Source organism: Penaeus monodon, chromosome 4 (assembly GCF_015228065.2).
Source record: "Penaeus monodon isolate SGIC_2016 chromosome 4, NSTDA_Pmon_1, whole genome shotgun sequence".
NCBI classification, from domain to species: Eukaryota; Metazoa; Arthropoda; class Malacostraca; order Decapoda; family Penaeidae; genus Penaeus; species Penaeus monodon.
Window position 1 is genome coordinate 59,482,694 of NC_051389.1, and position 17,500 is coordinate 59,500,193.

Genomic DNA, 17,500 nt, shown 5'->3' on the forward strand with positions numbered 1-17,500 from the left:
TATTAACGATGACGCCAGCCCCTACCTCGCCGCCCCGCCCACGCGCGCTACGTCACTCCTTGCTCGACCAGTGAGGGGACGCCTTCCCGTGAGAAAAGGGCGGCCCCCTCCCCCCTGCAACACGTCACTCCTCCACCGGGCCATTCGCCGAAGCGGTGGGCGTGAGGTCGCTCCACGCTCACTGAGGTCATTCCCATTGTCAGACCGGTCCGTCTGTGACACTCGGAGGCCCTTCGGCGTTCACAGAAGCTCGAGGTGCACTCTGCGTGTGTGTCGCCCGGAGCTCGGCGCCGAGGACCCGCGGACGTGGCGAGATAAGCCGAGGACGGAGTGAGTGGCCGCTGCTCCCTGCACGTGCTCCCCCGTCGGGGCGGCATCAGGATTCGAAGGGACGTCAAAGAAATGTGATGGGTAATTGCAGGGGAAGGAAGTGATCTCGTAATGATAAGACGTTAACAAGTGGAGAGACTTTCGTGAATCAAGAGAGGCCCCAGGTGTGCAGACACTCATTACGCACGGTCCGTCATGCGAGTGGAGGAGTCAGATTTTGAGCGCTCTCTCTCTCTCTCTCTCTCTCTCTCTCTCTCTCTCTCTCTCTCTTCTCTCTCTCTCTCTCTCTCTCTCTTCTCTCTATCTATCTATCTATCTATCTCTCTATCTCTATCTCTATTATCTATCTATCTCTATCATCTCTATATATATATATATATATATATATATATATATATATATATATATATGTATATCTTTCTCTCTCCTCCCTTTCTCTCCCTTTCTCTTTCTCTCCTCCCCCTCCTCCATTCTCTCCACGTGTATGTTATTTGGTTATCTGGTTGGTAGCGAAGGGGGCTGATGCAAAAATGGCAGACACGATAACAAAAGAGGATAAGAGTGCGAAAGGAGGAGGGAGGGGACGGGGCTTGGCCATCGTGTCCCCGCAGGAAACCTGATTGATGCTCCGTAAGCCGAAAGGAAGGAGGCATGAGCGTCCGCGTGCTGTGTCCCGGTGATGCCGCCTCGCGGGCAGCGTCACCCTTCCAGCTACGTCTCCTGGCGAGGCCTCCGAATCGTGCGCTCGTCGCCTCCCCCATTTTGAAGGAGGAGCGACAAGCGACCGACGGCTGGAGGAGGAATAAGGAAGCTCTCCGACGCCTCGCCCCGTCGTCTCGTCGGCTGCCCTCCGGCCATTGTTTTCGTTTCCCTCGCTCGCCCTCAATTAAGGGGGTGGGGGGTGGGGGGCTCCGACGTCAGCTCGGGTGGGAGCGGCAGCGTCGCCACGTCTGTTGCGTTTGTGTGTGGGGATGCATAGAAACGCCGCACGTACACGCACGGACGGGCGACACACACACACACACACACACACACACACACACACACACACACACACACACACACACACACACACACACACACACACACACACACACACACACACACACACACACAACAAACTCACTCAGAAGGCCCTACTTACATAAATCGAACTAAACCCAGAAACAATCATGCGATTGTAATTTCCAGTCTTGTTTGTTCGCTGTCGTACACCGACGCCCACCGGCATCGCATCAAACTCACTCCCACAACACCTCCCCCCCCCCCCCATTCGTCCCATGCCCTCGGGGTCGGAATGGCTGGCCCGCTTGTGTCGGTCAGGCCGGGCACGGGGGAAGTGCCCTGTGACAAAGAGACGGCATGTGATAGATGCACCATGGTAGATGGTCGATGGAAGATGACCGATAGTAGACGTCCCAAAGTAGATGGCTCGTGGTGAATGTAAATTGGGTGTAGTAGATGGCCCAAGGTAGATGTAGGCCTGGCACGAAGGGACGCGATGATGGCCTTGTCACACCTACAGGAGGCCAGCAGGTTGGCGTCGAGAAGGGCTGGCGGAGGTTCGGCGACCAGGGGGCGAATTGGGGAAGATAGGTGGGGGGAGGTAGGGCGAGATGGAGAGGGGAGGGCGAGGCTGAGGGGGAGGGGGAGGAGGAGGAGGAAAAAAAAAGGGAGTACGCCTCGGATGGGTTACACATGTTGCTGCTCCCGACGAAGTCCGGCCGCGCGACCGAGGGTGCCAGGCCTGGTTTAGGGAGGGTGGGGTGGAGTCATCGCTCTCTCTCTCTCTCTCTCTCTCTCTCTCTCTCTCTCTCTCTCTCTCTCTCTCTCTCTCTCTCTCTCTCTCTCTCTCTCTCTCTCTCTCTCTCTCTCACACGCACACGACGCGACGTGGCGGCCACACAACGCGTGGTCATTATGGCCGTACATGGTGATGGAGGGAGGGAGGGGGAGAGAGGGTGTGTGTGTAGCCCCGGGCTGACTACAGGGACTACCACCACCACGACGCTGCACCAACATCGCCTTCCACGCCACCTCAGTCGCCCTACGAGGGCGCAGGACGAGTCCAGCCATGGTACAGAAGGTACAGTGGTCTGCGTGCGATTAGGCGCTGCCCCGCCGCGGCCACTGTCCTCCTTCTCTTCCCCTTCTCTCCTCTTTTCTCGCATCGTCTTCTGCTCCTCTTCCTCGCCGTCATCGCCATAGCCCCACTTCCTGCTTTCCTCGCTCCTCTCGTTCGTTTCTGTTTTCTTATCATGACATTCCTTTATCTGGCTCGGCCCTTAGCCCGTACTTGCTTGTATCTCCCTTCTCTTCCGTTGTGTTTTTCTCCTCCCCCTCTCTCACCCTCACCCTCACCTTCACCTTCACCATCACCTTCAACCCTTTTCTTCTTCTTTTCTTTCCTTCTTTCTTTCAACCGTTTTGTGAACAGTTTCTGATTTACGTTTTCCGAATTACTTCGCACCAGAACGGAGCCGACGAGGACAAAAGATTAGTATTATTTATGTATTTCCCTTGGACAGAAGTTCTCGAAAGGCGGAATTCAAGCGACGTTGGTTATGCTCTGAATTTATAACAAAAGGTTATAGGGTTTATCACGTTACCTTATTACTGGTTAGAACAGGAATCGCTCTTGGCGCGGAGGCTTGTCTCTGGATTAGGAGCGAGAGAAATCTACGGGCGAACATCGCCATGTTTGAAGTAATAAGCTGATCAGAGTGCGTTTCCTGGCGAATGATCTTGGGTGTGTGGTGAGGTATATTCCGTGGGCGAGAAGGGTTGTGCATGCAGTCGCTGGCAAGCACCCACACGTGAGATGGACTGTTCCAGCATGAGATTTCGCACTGGTAATTTTACGCTGGACAAACAGACGAGACGACATGCAGCCCACGTGTGCGCGTTCGCATGGCGAAGCAGAACTTCCTGGTTACTGCTGATAAATCTTGAGACCTTGAGGGCGCGGATAAGAATGCACGAGGCGCGGGTCTTCCTTGGTTTGGAAGACGGAAGGCTGCGCGGGGCTGTTATGTAAGGTTTAGAGGCGAAGAGCTGTATTAAGTGACAACATAGCAACACGGCTGCTTACAGAACACCTTTTGTTAAGGATCGGTATTAGTTATTGTTTTTATCGGACTTTGATTTCTTTTGTTTTGTCAGGACATTGTTGGTCGTTGGAAAAAGTGTGATGCATTTGCTTTCGTTTGAATTAGGTCGGAAAAGTATAGTATCTATGGTGCGGAGGGAAGCAACCCAGATAGATCAAATCAACGTAGGAATATTCCTTACTGTCATAAAATTCATATCAACAAGCAACCTCTAGAGAACATAAACCTTAGAAGAGAAATACCTGGTCGTTTAGGTGATCCCTGAAGTATTTGGCCGAGGGATTAGCGAATCGAATGCGCAGTTCACAATGCAACAGAAAGTGTACATCATGTTGCAGCGCGTCATGTGATACACGTCTCGGGCCGCGTGGCGGGAGGGAGGCAGGGAGGGCGCGCCACGTGCGACGCCCTCGCTGGTCCTTCAGTTGGCGACCTCTTCGTTGGATTGTTGTTATTTTTGCTTTGCTTTATTGTCATTATTATTGTTGTTTTTGTTGTCTTGTACTATCTTTTTCTCTGTTTGGATCTCTATAGCACTGAGCGTTGGGTTTGAAAAGCGAATGAAGTCTGGCGTGAGTCTTGTGCTCGTATTTATCGTCTGAGGAGCGGCACGAGCGCCGCCCTGCCTCGTCTCCGCCGTGCGCTCGCCTCGAGAGCCATTTGCTGGAGGCTTCGCTGCTGCTGTTGCGGCTGCTGCTGTGTTGGCGGTAATTGCTGCTGTTGCTGTTTTTGTTGTTGCTGCTGCTGTGGTTCCTGTTGTTCTTTAGTTATTGTTATTATTATTATTATTATTATTCGTATTCGTATTTATGGTTTAATTTTTTTTTTGCTGTCATTATTATTATTATTATTATTATTATTATTATTATTATTATTATTATTATTATTCATTACTATCAGTACCTATCATCGCATCTAAGCTGTATATATTACGAAATCCAATATCGAAAACCTTTTCATTTTTGATTCTCAGAAATATTCAAAGCTGAATCGTATTCTACATTGGCGCTTGACCTGCCTGGAAGCAACAACGCCCACAGCTTTTAGCACCGGAAGCGGGCGATCGAACAGTAACATTTGCCAGGAAGTAGAAAGCAGAAGATAAAGGAAACAAAGAGAGGAAAAGGCATAGAATGTGAACAGCAGTGATCTTGTCTCATTTTTAGTGTGTAAGAGTGAGCACCCCTCCCTCTCCCCGCCAATGAACCTGCACTAGAGCAGTTCCCACTCCCTCCCCCCCCTCCGAAAGGGAGGATGAACAGTCTGCTTAGCACGCTGGCGGGGCTGTCCCTCAGGGAGCCTCCGCCGGGGAAAATCGAGATCCTGCAGGACCTCGACCTCTACTACATCAAGCAGCTCGCGCACAACTTCAAGGTGAGGCGCCGCGCGGGACGCTGAGAGAAAACTACTAATGATTAGTGTTATTATTGTATTTGTGGTTTTTGTTATTGCTATTACTATTATTATAATTGTTCCTCTCTTTATTGTATTTTTTTATTGCTATTTATTTTTTTTTTAAAATCTTGATGTTTAGCATGTCCCTGTGTGTCCGCCCTTTCGGAGGGAGGCGATTGGCGCAGGCGAGCAGTTATTCTACCTACGTGGAGGCTAGTCCCTGCACACGCATGGCTGAGCGTGGACTTGCATGAACTACAGAGATTCATTCACTTTTACGTAACTGTCTACTTTAAGTTATATTTAAACTTATTTTGCGTAATCTGTCAATTCTGTTTGTGTGTTTGCCCCGTTTCTCTTTCTCGTTTTCTTTCTTTTATTTGGCAGAAACGTTTCAGAATGTTAGTAATTAATGCTAGTCATCACCATCGTCATCATCATCATCTTCATCAACATCATCGCCATCATCTTCATTAACATCATCTTTATCTTCGTCTCCATCTTCGCAACCACCCCACCGTCATCATCCTCATCCTCACGGAATACAATTCTAACTTCGACTTGAGTGCATCACAGTTTTTGCGGTAACCATTATTATCTCTAAAAGTACAACACCGATAATGAAATTACCCCCCCCCCCCCACTCTCATACGGCCCTCCTCCTCCTCCTCCTCCTCCTCCTCCTCCTCCTCCTCCTCCTCCTCCTCCTCCTCCTCCTCCTCCTCCTCCTCCTCCTCCTCCTCCCTCCTCCCCTCCTCCTCCTCCTCCTCCTCCTCCTCCTCCTCCTCCTCCCCCCCTCCTCCCACCTTCCTCTTCTCCATAGCCTTCTTCCTCTCCCTTCCTCTCCTTCCCTTTTCTCCCTCCTCCTCTTCCTCTTTATCTCCATCATCGCCATGATCACCATCATCTTGTCATTATCATCATCCTCATCTTTAGCTTCATATTCATCACCATCGTCACTGATCATCATAATCACCATCATTATCACCAGTCATCATCACCAATCACCATTATCATGGATCATCATCATCTTCATTACCACCAATCGTCATCGGTCATCCCCATCAGCAAGCAGCATCAATATAATCATTTCATACACACTTGCTCAGAATCGTCTCGAGAATTTCCAAATATGGGAAGGGCGAGGTGGTGGTGTTTTTAATTAGACAAATGCATTCTCGCTTCCCCGCGTCCTGCCCGGGCCGCGTCCTGCCCTGGGCCCGCGTCCTGCCCTGGGCCCGCGTCCTGCCTGGCCCGCGTCTGCCGGCCCGCGACGTCCCTGCCCTGTGTGCCCGCGTCTGCCTGGTGCCGCTGGTCATGCACTCTATAAGGGTCCGTCGTCTGTTGTGGTCTGGTCCGTGTGTTGTGCGTGCGTGTGCTGTGGTGGTGTGTAGTGTGTGTGTGGTTCCTATATAACATATATAAAACTGCTATTTCGATTAATATTGCATATATATATTAATTATATGCACGCAACTATATGGTGTGTGTGTGTATATTATATATATATATATATATATATATATATATATATATATATATATATATACTATATATGTTTATCATATATATGTATGATTGTATATTATATATTTGGTCTAGTGAGTGAGTAGCTATCTATATTATATATTTACATATTTACACACATATATGACACATTATTGACATATTATAATATTAGTTATTAGCTTATTGTACTACTATATATATATATTATTATATTGCACTTCTTGTATATATATATATATATATATATATATATATATATATATTATATATATATATATATATATATATATATGTTGTGTGTGTGTTTGTGTGTGTGTGTGTGTGTGTGGTGTGTGTGAGATGTGTGAGAGAGGGGGTGTGTGTGTGTGGGAGGGAGAGAATGAGAGAATAAACCGGGTAGATAAACGTAATCGGGAGGCGCGAGGGCAGCCAACCGTTCTGGCTCGGTAATCGCGTCGCCGCCCGCCGTCTGGGCGGCCGCACTTCCGGTGTCCCTTCGGCGTCGGTGTCGTAGACCGTCGTAGACTCCGTGGCTCTTCGTAGAACAGTCACGTGATCGGCGGAGGCAGAACTAAGGAAACCAGAATGGGAAACGAGGGAGGAGGAGAAGATGTGATTGCTTGGCCGTCCGCGTCATTTTGGTGGGTGTGTTTTTAGTAACGTAATTAGTGTCGTGTTTAGGCTAATTGCGCCTGTTGGGTTTCAGTGCATTTGGTGAGCGGGGTTTTCCGCGCAGATGTCTGTTCATGCGGTCGAGGCTGATGCCTTCGTGTCGCCCGCGCCTTAATGATATTTTGTGTAGCCTCCCACTCATTGCCTCCCCCCCCTGCCCTCCCGCTCCTCCTCCCCCTTCCCCTCCTCCTCCCCTTCCCCTCTTCCTTCCCCTTCCCCTCCTCCTTCCCCTTCCCCTTCCCCTTCTCCCCCCCCCCTGACCACCGCCGGCTAGCGCCACCTGACCCCGCCCTCTTCTCCCGCAGGAGTATGACTTGGAGCAGCGCATCGCCCTGGAGATCAAGATGCGCGAGGGCACGACCAAGCTGCTGGCGGCGTGCGGCGGCGCGCAGGGCCCCCGCTCCAACCTGCCGCACACCCTGGAGGCGGCCAAGAACCTCCTGACGTCCAACGAGCGCATGACCGCCTACATGGCCGAGCTGCAGCGCCGCCGGGGCGCCGCCCTCTGCGCCGACGGGTGAGCAGCCGCCTCTCCGGCTTAGCCTTCAGGGGATGCTTGATTAGTTGTAGTGGTGTGTGTGTGTGTGTGTGTGTGTGTGTGTGTGTGTGTGTGTGTGTGTGTGTGTGTGTGTGTGTGTGTGTGTGTGTGCAGCCATTTGTCAGTTTGTCTGTTTCTTGCTTGTCTATCGTTTTTTCCTGCATTTGTTCCCTTTTGTGTGTTTTACGTGACCCGTGCGTGCATGTGTGGCGAGGGCCTGTGGAGAATGTCGAGCGAAATGGAGTTCTTGTTTAAAAAACTGATATGAAATTTTACGAAGAAGGAGAACACTTGCAGTGCAGTAAAGGGAAAGTAAAGCAAAATATGCAAATGCATGGTTGTTTTTGTTCCACATGTCTATGGTCTTATAACAAAGCGAGACCTTCTGATGTTTAGACAAAAATAGAATTGTACGCTATACAGTAGCATCACATGACTAATGCATATTCATATTCATTTATTTACCATTAGTGCGTTACCATTAAAAAAGGATGATTAGAATAAACTTTACATGTAGGTACGTAATATTAAGCATTTCATAATATCCTGGGAAGCCAGGCAGTACCCTTGTTGGTCTCAAGATGGCAGCAGAGAGAAAATGCCCCCGAAGGTTTTGAGTCGGCCGCCCCCGGACTGAGCCTCACCTCGGCCAAGCGCCCAGGGGGACCAGGTAAGCCGTCCCGAGGCGGCCGCTGCCCTCACGCGTCGCCACTAACGCCGTCGCCCTCCTCCCGCAGGTCGCAGCCCTCCCTAGCGCGGGTGTGCCTCTCCGACCTGCGCATGCCGCTCATCTGGAAGGACAGCGACCACTTCAAGAACAAGGGCGACTATCGCAGGTGAGCCGAGGGGATGGGGCCCATGGGAGGGGGGGGGGAGCGAAACTGGCAGGTAGACGGACACCCAACCAGATAGTCAGAACACAGCCAGATATACAGACAGACGGATAGATAGACCGACAGCCAGCCAGATAGACAGACGGATAGATAGACCGACAGACAGCCAGATAGACAGACGGATAGATAGACCGACAGCCAGCCAGATACAGACGGATAGATAGACCGACAGCCAGCCAGATAGACAGACGGATAGGTAGACCGACAGAGTGACCGATAAAAAGAGACCTTGTTCACTGCGCTGCGGGGGAAGAAAATGAGGAAGTCCTTGTGTGTAGACTTATTATGGTGGGAAGACTCGGAAATGGAGAGAAAGGGATGGATAGAGGCCGAGAGACAAATAGTAAAGTCCTTGGAGGAAAGCTTGAATTGGTTGACCAAAATGTGGGAAGAGAAAGGAAGGGGGTTAGGAATAGTGGGAATAAAAGGTGGATACAGGCAAAATTTTTCCATCACAAAGTAATGTATTACTAGTTTTCTGTTCCTCTTATGTCCTCCCCGTAAATCCAGATTTAGTGTTTCCGCCGTGCTAGACCCCCGTTTGAAAACAAGCTCTTTCTTCAGTATCATTGTTCTTATATTTTGCACTTTCTGACCGATCTTTCCCTCCATTTTTCCTAACAGATTTCAAACCTTTCGTGTCTTGTAGCCGTTTTTAATTTTCGTTCTCCAGCTGTTTTCTAACATTCCGTGTATCTAACCGTCCTCCCTTTTCTCCGAGAAACTTCTCTCCCGTGCATTCAGGCGTCTCCCTTTCCGTCCAGGTTTGCCGTGTTTGTCCTCCTGAAGATCGGCACCGAGATCTACGACACGGTCATGGTGAACCCCGTCGACCGCTCCATGACCGACATCTGCTTCGATGACATCATTGTCTTGTAAGTTGCAGTTGGTGACATGGTTTGTGTTGGTGGCGGCGTCTCCTTTGGTGTTTGGGAAGAGTCAGTGGTGGCGGTCCTCTAGAGGGGAGAATGAGGATAATTACTGTGTAATTGCAAGTATTGTTGCAATGATAAGGATTACGTTAGTACTCACCAATGGAGCAAATAATATGATCATATAAAAGATAACAATAGACATAATACAGGAAACACCCCATCTTTGAGAAAATTCCTGCTGCCTTAATTTTTTTCGCCAAAGTCCGCCTAGAAAAGCCCTAACGCGTCCCTCGGTTTCCGCAGCAACGGCATCCCGTCGGGCTTCGAGTGCAGCCTGGAGGTGTACAGCCACGTCCTGCAGAACGACCTCACGATGGCCAGCACGCCGAGGAAGCTGAAGCGGACGCTGCACTCGTCCATCTCGCGCACGGTGGGCCGCAAGCTGGCCGCCTCGCTCAGGGACGAGCTCTCCCACGGCGAGCTGTAAGTAGGGGGGCGGGCGGGCGGAGGGGGGGGGCTTTTCTCTGTTTCGCCTCTGTTCCTCTTTTTGGGCTTCGCTCTTGCCGTGCGCCTGTGCTTTTTCCCCAACCAACCCTTTCGCATTTTTTCTCCACTTCCTCCTCATCATCCACTTTTCCTTTTCCTCTCCTCCTCCTCTTCCTCTTCCTCTCCTCTCCCCTTCCCTCCCCTCCCCTCCCCTCCCCTCCGTCTCTCTTTGTCATTATCCCCCTCCCCCACCTCGTCTTTCTCCTCCTCTCCCTCCCATCCCTCCTCCTCCTCCTCCTCCTCCCCCTCCTCCTCCTCCTCCTCCTCCTCCTCCTCCTCCTCCTCCTCCTCCTCCTCCTCCCCCTCCTCCTCCTCCTCCTCCTCCTCCTCCTCCTCCTCCTCACCATCCCTCCTCTTCTTTCTCTTCCTCCTCCTCCCTCTCCCCTACCCCCCTTCTTCCTCCCCTCCTTACTGTCTCATTGTAGTGTCCATTGTGTATTTTTAGTAGACCATATCGATATATAATTTACTAACAAGTTGACAGAAAGTAATAACAGAAAAAGCAGGGGTAACTGTTTTCCGACCCACTTTCCCCGAGGACCAAGTTCGAAGGTTTCCCACGAAGTTTTGTCGACAACGTTTCAAACAAAACGGCAACATTTGACCTGAACATGGAGAACGTAGGTAAGTTTTCAATAATCTTTGCTGTGTTTGTAGGTTTTTGGAATATTATATATATATATATATATATATATAAATATAATATATATAATATATATCGGCACACGGCAATTGGTTCGAGGGGTTCGAGTCACCCCGGCGCGTTTTTTCCCTTTGGGGAAGGGAAATTCACCCGATTGTACCTAGCCACTGGGTGGGCAAGCCGCCCCAATCAGTGCTGGTCCCAAGCCCGGTAAAATAGAGAGAATGATTTCCAAAAGGTAACAGGCACCTCCCTGGAAAGGAACTGGGGACCCACCAAATACCACCCAAGAGCATACAACATGAAAAACAAGATCATGCTGGACCCCGGCGGCTCGACATGAACCTACCGTAAAGAAATGAAAAAAATATATGAATATATAAATATATATATATAAAAATATATATATATAATTTTATATAATATTATATATGATAATATTGTATATATATGGTTTTAAAATTTTATATATTTTAAAATTTTTATGTTTTTGTATTAAAATAATGTAATATATTTAATTTATATGTATATATATATGTATTTATATTTTGTAATTTAAACTTTATAATTGGGATATATATATGTATATTATTTTTAAAAATTTGTTATATTTAAAATATATATGTATTTTTTTTTATATTATATATATATTAAAATATTAGTGGTGTGTGTTTTATATATAAGTTTTATTTTATTTTTATATAGGGTTTTATATGTTTGTGGTTTTTATATTATTTGTATAAAATTTTGTATAGGTTTTAAAAATAAAATGTATATGTGTTAATATATATTGTTTTTTACAATTGTATATTATTTGTATATGTTTATATTATATTATATTTGTATAAAATATGTATGTGTTATATATTATTGTAATTTTTTATATTAAAAATTTTGTATATATATAGTAATGTATATTAATGATATGTTAAAATATTAATTTTTATAATTTTGTATTTGTTTTAAAATGTAATGTTTTATATGTAAATAAATATATATGTATATTATATAGAAAATGTAAGTATATAATATTTTTATTTTTTATTAATGTTTAATGTATATTATAATATGTATATGTATATATATGTATTTATATATATGTTTTTATATTTTAATATATATGTATATATATATATTATATGTATATGTTAAAAATATTTATTATATGTATAAAATATTTTATAGTATATATATGTATTATATATGTATTGTATATATATTTATATATATTGTTAATATATATAGTATAATATTATAATTTAAGATTTTTTTTTTTTTTAATTAGGATTAATTATAGAAAAATGGGGGAAAAAATTGGTAACCCCCATAAAAAAAAAAGAAAATTATAAAAAAGGGAAACATTATGTAAAGGAAAACTGGGCCACAATACTACCCGAGCTACAAAAGAAAATCAAGACAAGCTGTGCCAGGCGGTTAAAAATAATACCTAAAGGAAAAATGATTCTTTAAAAAAATAATAAATTATATAAAAATAAAAATAAATAAGTATATTGTTTAAGTTTAAGTTAAAAATTTTTGTATAAAAGAAAAATGTTATAGAATTTTTTTTTATTATATTTTTATATAATATATATTATATATATTATAATAAAAAAATTATATATGTTTTGGGGTTTTTGTTTTTGTTTGTTTAAAAAAAAATGTATAATAATTAGTATTATGTATATGTGTGTTATATATATTTTTGTGTATATATATATATTTTAATAATATTTTTATATTTTATATATTAAATTATATTGTTTTTGTTTTTTTTTGTATATGTATATATTATGTATTTATATGTTTAAAATTGTTTTATATATATGTATATGTGTATATATTTTAAAGTTTAAAAATTTTGTATATATATGTATTGTATATAATTATATTATATTATTATGTTTTAGTTATTATTTAATGTTTTTATTATGTATTTAAATTTTTAATATTTATGTATATGTATATATATTTTTATATGTATTTTATATGTAATTTTTATTATGTATTTATGTTAATGATATTTAAAATGTTATATGTATATTTTTATATGTGAAATTGTTATATGTATATATAGTATATGTATTTATTTTTTATATATTATATTTTATATATATGTTTTTATATATTTATTGTATATATAAATGTTATAATATAAAAGTATATATATTATTATATGTAATTTTTATGTAAAATATGTATATATTTGTTTTTAAATATAATATGTTTTTTTTGTATATATTTATATTTATATTTTATGTATATTAAGAATAGTTTAAAATTTTTATTGTAAAAATATGTATAAATTTAAAGTTATATTAAAGTATATGTATATAAGTAAAATTTTATATGTATATGTATTATATGTATGTGTAATTAATATATGTATATTTATTGTATATGATATATGTATAGTATATATATAATGATTTATTATATATTATGTATATTATATATAGTATATGTTATATTTTTATGAATGTTATATATTTTTATATGTATATATATTGTTTTGTATATATGTTATATTTTTTATTGTTTATTATAATTTATATAGTTTTATTGTTTTTTTATTATAGTTTTTTATATGTATATATTTTATTGTATTTATTATGTATATGTTTTATATATGATATGTTTTTATTATTTATATTTATATATTTTATTAAATTTTTTTTTTTTTATTTTTCATAATATTAATAAAATATAAATAATAAATATATATATTGTATGTATAAATTATATTAAAATATTTTTTAATTTATATATATGATGTTATAATAAAATATTATAATATATATATTTTATATTATAGTATGATATTTTTATTATATAATATATTAATATATATATATATTATTATGGTTATATAATATATAAAATATTATATATATATATAATATAATGTATTTATATTATTATATATATAATATAGTATATATATATTGTATGATATCTAGATGTATATATTTTATATATATATATATATAATATAAATATATGTATGTTAATTCTATATATATAGTTATATATTTTATATATATATATGTATAGTATATATATATATCATATATATATATATGATATATATTATATATATATATATTTATATTTTATATATCTATATATATTATATATATATTATATATATATATATATATATATATATTTTAAGTCCAAGGACGTATCATCCTCATTTTCTTTTTTATATTTGGAACAGAAGTAACTGCTGATGACATAGTGGTTTAGGTATTAATAATTACTTTATGGTGATTTTTCTGGGATTATGTAGTTGTATTTATCCAATTTTCGTGATTTCCAGAAAACCGAGCAAACCAGTTACCACTGTTTGGCCACTTCTGCTGTCGTCTCGCCGCTCAGCCTGACTGTGCCACACAGGAAAGAATTGCAGGATATGCACATGTCGCGGTAAGCCCTGTCAGTATGCTTAGGACAGCGGTGGGAATTTACGGAAGAGAAATTAGGGTTTGTTGGTTTAGGCTTTATGTTTTAGTTGATAAAAAGTGTGCTTGGAAGGGGATTAACTCCTTATCTGTGCTGGGAGACCCAGGTTGAGTAGTGCCACTAATTAACCAATTTCTAAAATTTGTTATTCAACCGTGTATTGTGTAGTTACCTCATAAAACTATAGCACTAATTATATTTCTTATTACGTTGATATTAATGGTAGCCAAAAAATAGTTTGGATCCATTCCCTGGCAGTCACAACTGTGAAGGAAATTACCTTGTTTCTATTCACAATGACTGAAAGATGTTTGCGTAAAGTTTTAAATTTTACTGTAGCTTATGTGAGAAACTTACACAAACCATAACTGAAAGAGTGGCTTCTACATATTGCAAAACCATTATTATTTGCACTTTTGACTCAAAATATACCAACTAAAGACTTGTACATTCTTGCAGTGGTAGCATTCTCTTGCTGATCTAAGACAATACTGTTTGTGTGTACATGCATATGTGCAGCGAGCGAGTGTACGAGTGTGTGAGTGTGTGTGTGTGTGTGTACAAGAGTGCTGGCTTGCATGCACAAATGTGTATGGGGTTGGGGGAGTGCTTGCTTGCATTGATTGCGAGAAGTGAATGAGTGTCTTTGTTTATGTAAAATATAAATGCAACACAGATTTTTTCTATCCAACCCTGATACATATGTAGTATATGAACAAATCCAAATGGAACAGCATAACTTTTCCATTACAAACTTATGTGTTATTAGTTTTCTGTTCCTCTTATATCCTTCTCTGCCTTTCTTTCCATAAATCCAAATAAATACTTATGTTTTTCAAGAACATCTAAGACATGTATTAGGTTTCAAAATGTTATTGTAGAGCAACCATTTGGGAAAAAAGGTAAGGTAAAATTAAAGAAAAAAACTTTGTTGGGTTGGAAAGCCAGCCTTCTGAAAAGTTGACTTGTAATGAAGATGAAAAAGAAAGATTGAGATAGTTTATCAATGCTCTGTTCTTCCCCCAGGAAAGTGAACAGCAGAACTCATGGTGCAGATTATTTGGATGGCAGCTAGAGGTGTGGAATTCGAAAGAGGACGTGCACCTCTCACCTCATCATCCCCTTTCCTTATCCGTGGACAGGGTGAGTGCATTTAGATTATGCCATGTTTTAGTCAGAACACAGTTTAAAATGTCTTAAAAAAGAGGTTTACTGGATTGTCAGTCAGTTTTGTAGGAGTTACAGGGGTATCATACACCTGAGATATGCAGCTGAAAAGGAAGCTAAAATGTCTGAGAATTTTATGTATTCCATCCTTTTTGATAGGGAGAAGTTTTGTAATAAGCTTACATATTTGACAATAATAATCATATTAATGAATGAAAGTGGTGAAGGATCATCTAATGTTTTCAGTCATTGTAATGGTTCTTCTTAAGAAATAGTAATTTTAAACAAACCCTTTCCCCACAGCATACAGAGGTCACCCTGAATGGCCCCCAGGTGGTGGTGTCCAACAGTACAGGCTTTGATCGTGGCTCCTTGACGCTAGGCCTCGACTCCCCAAGTGAGGCGTCATCCTGGTACAGGTGTCTCCAGCAGCACATCTCAGATCACAGACTATGGGGAGCAGCAGCTGAGGAGGAGATGGAAATCCTCACTCCACAGCCCACGCGACACAACTTCATCCTGCCCAGACGGGGGCGTTTCACCTCCCTGTACGAAGAGACTCCCCTCAGAGGTGTGTGCACTTAACCATTTGGAACATCATGGATAATATGATAGCAATTATATATATATATATATTTTTTTTTTCCTTTCTTCTTTTTCTTTTCCTTCTTCTTTTTCTTTTCCTTCTTCTTTTTCTTTTCCTTCTTCTTTTTCTTTTTCTTTTCCTTCTTCTTTTCTTTTCCTTCTTCTTTTTCTTTTCCTTTTCCTTCTTTTTCTTTCCTTCTTCTTCTTTTTCTTTCCTTCTCCTTTTTCTTTTCCTTCTTCTTCCTCCTCTTCTTTGAATATTTTCTTGTCTGGGTATCTAAATATGACAAAATTTGAGACAGCCAGCAGTAAAGCTGCTTCAGTGCCTTTATAGACTTTTATAACTTTTACAAGCTTTTATAATTTTTTATTTTTTGGCAGATGGGTCACCAAGCTCTGAGAAGTCCTCCTTGGATGACATCTATGGTTCATCTGCGTTTGTCAACAACTACTGCACTCCGGCCCAAGTTACAAGGCCGAGAGCAATGACTCTGGCCTCAAGATCCTCTTTCAGGCGATGGGGCTCAGTTAAGTGTAATATGCCCTTCTTCAAGAGCAAGAGTTAGAGACAAAAAAGCAAAGACAAGTAGCTGTTTGGAAAATGTTTTGGCAGCCTTTCTTGTATATATTTATATATATATTTGATTTTTTTTTTTCTTTTGCCTTTTTTCTCTTGCCATTTTCTCTAATTTTTTCTTGTTTTCACTTTATATGAATGAACTCTATTTCATAATGAGCTCTTATTTTGTATTGTGACTGAATCACCATTGTCAGCTATGCAGTGACAAGGTTTTTTTTCCCCTTTTTGGATATTTCATCATAATTGAACTGTGAACTGTTTGTCAGTATCTGATATTTGCCCAGTATTACCTTCTCTTATCTGAAAGCACTATAAAAGAATGTGTAAGGTTCATCTCATAAATCAGTGATATATTGGAAAAAGTGTCCTTATGTAGACGACAAGTGCTGGACATAAAAGACATCTGGTAAAACTGTTGAGCGAAAGAGCTTGCCATTTTAAGTTGCATTTATTAGGTATTTTCATTCGCCCATTCTCTGGCACTGATTTTAAAAGCATACGCTGAAAAGTGCAGGTTATTATCATGTAACATTCATCATAAGACAGAAGCTTGTGCAAGAATGCGAAACCCAGTAAAACCTCAGCAGAAAACAGATGGCACATCAAATTTAAAGATTTGTTATTGTTTTCTTCTCCAGTGATTGTTCAATATGAGCTTATAGAAAAGTGTGTAAAACATAAGAAATGCTTCTATGGAATTTCTTTTTAAGGAGTTTAAAATACTGTTTTTTTTAATGTTATGAGGAAGCAGTTTTTTCAGAGAATGTGGTCATGTTCTGTTTCAGGCATGGTATAATGTCATGTGGTCAAAGAAATATATTCCTGAATATTGAATTATGACAGGCACTGCAGTAGACTTTTTAAAAAATGTCTAAGTAATGAACCAGTCATATTCTTCACCTTTATTGCTTGACAGACATAGGTAGCTACATAAAGACACCAGAGCATATACTTTTTTACGTCTTTTTTAACCTTGTTGAAAATGTACGAGTTATTTCAGTGATAGGAAGAAGCCTGTGCTACTGATTAACCTGGCTCAAATGTATTGTATTAGCATAAATATTTATGTATTTTTATATATGTATGTATATGTATACACATTCTGTGATGCCTTTGTTGCCATGTGTATTAGATAATGTTTATTTTGTAGTACTTGCAGCTCATTATGCATAGAGGTTGTAATATCTGTGCA

The 17,500-nt window shown here is 40.8% G+C and overlaps 2 protein-coding genes across 3 annotated transcripts in view; both read left to right on the forward strand.

Moving 5' to 3' along the window:
• Window positions 1-4,551, forward strand: part of LOC119572404 — a 6,547-nt gene extending 1,996 nt beyond the window's left edge. For both annotated transcript variants that reach the window (XM_037919512.1, XM_037919511.1), the window contains exon 2: window positions 4,414-4,551. In XM_037919512.1, the coding sequence (XP_037775440.1) occupies window positions 4,414-4,429 (16 nt within the window). In that variant the 3' untranslated portion in view covers window positions 4,430-4,551. The remainder of the gene's footprint in view (window positions 1-4,413) is intronic.
• Window positions 1-17,500, forward strand: part of LOC119572631 (mucin-2-like) — an 85,207-nt gene that overhangs the window by 66,870 nt on the left and 837 nt on the right. Inside the window, exons 2-10 of the mRNA XM_037919735.1 lie at window positions 7,322-7,533; window positions 8,292-8,390; window positions 9,212-9,322; window positions 9,626-9,805; window positions 10,407-10,492; window positions 13,834-13,940; window positions 15,003-15,119; window positions 15,447-15,714; window positions 16,110-16,289. Coding sequence (XP_037775663.1) covers window positions 7,322-7,533; window positions 8,292-8,390; window positions 9,212-9,322; window positions 9,626-9,805; window positions 10,407-10,492; window positions 13,834-13,940; window positions 15,003-15,119; window positions 15,447-15,714; window positions 16,110-16,289 — 1,360 coding nt within the window. The remainder of the gene's footprint in view (window positions 1-7,321; window positions 7,534-8,291; window positions 8,391-9,211; window positions 9,323-9,625; window positions 9,806-10,406; window positions 10,493-13,833; window positions 13,941-15,002; window positions 15,120-15,446; window positions 15,715-16,109; window positions 16,290-17,500) is intronic.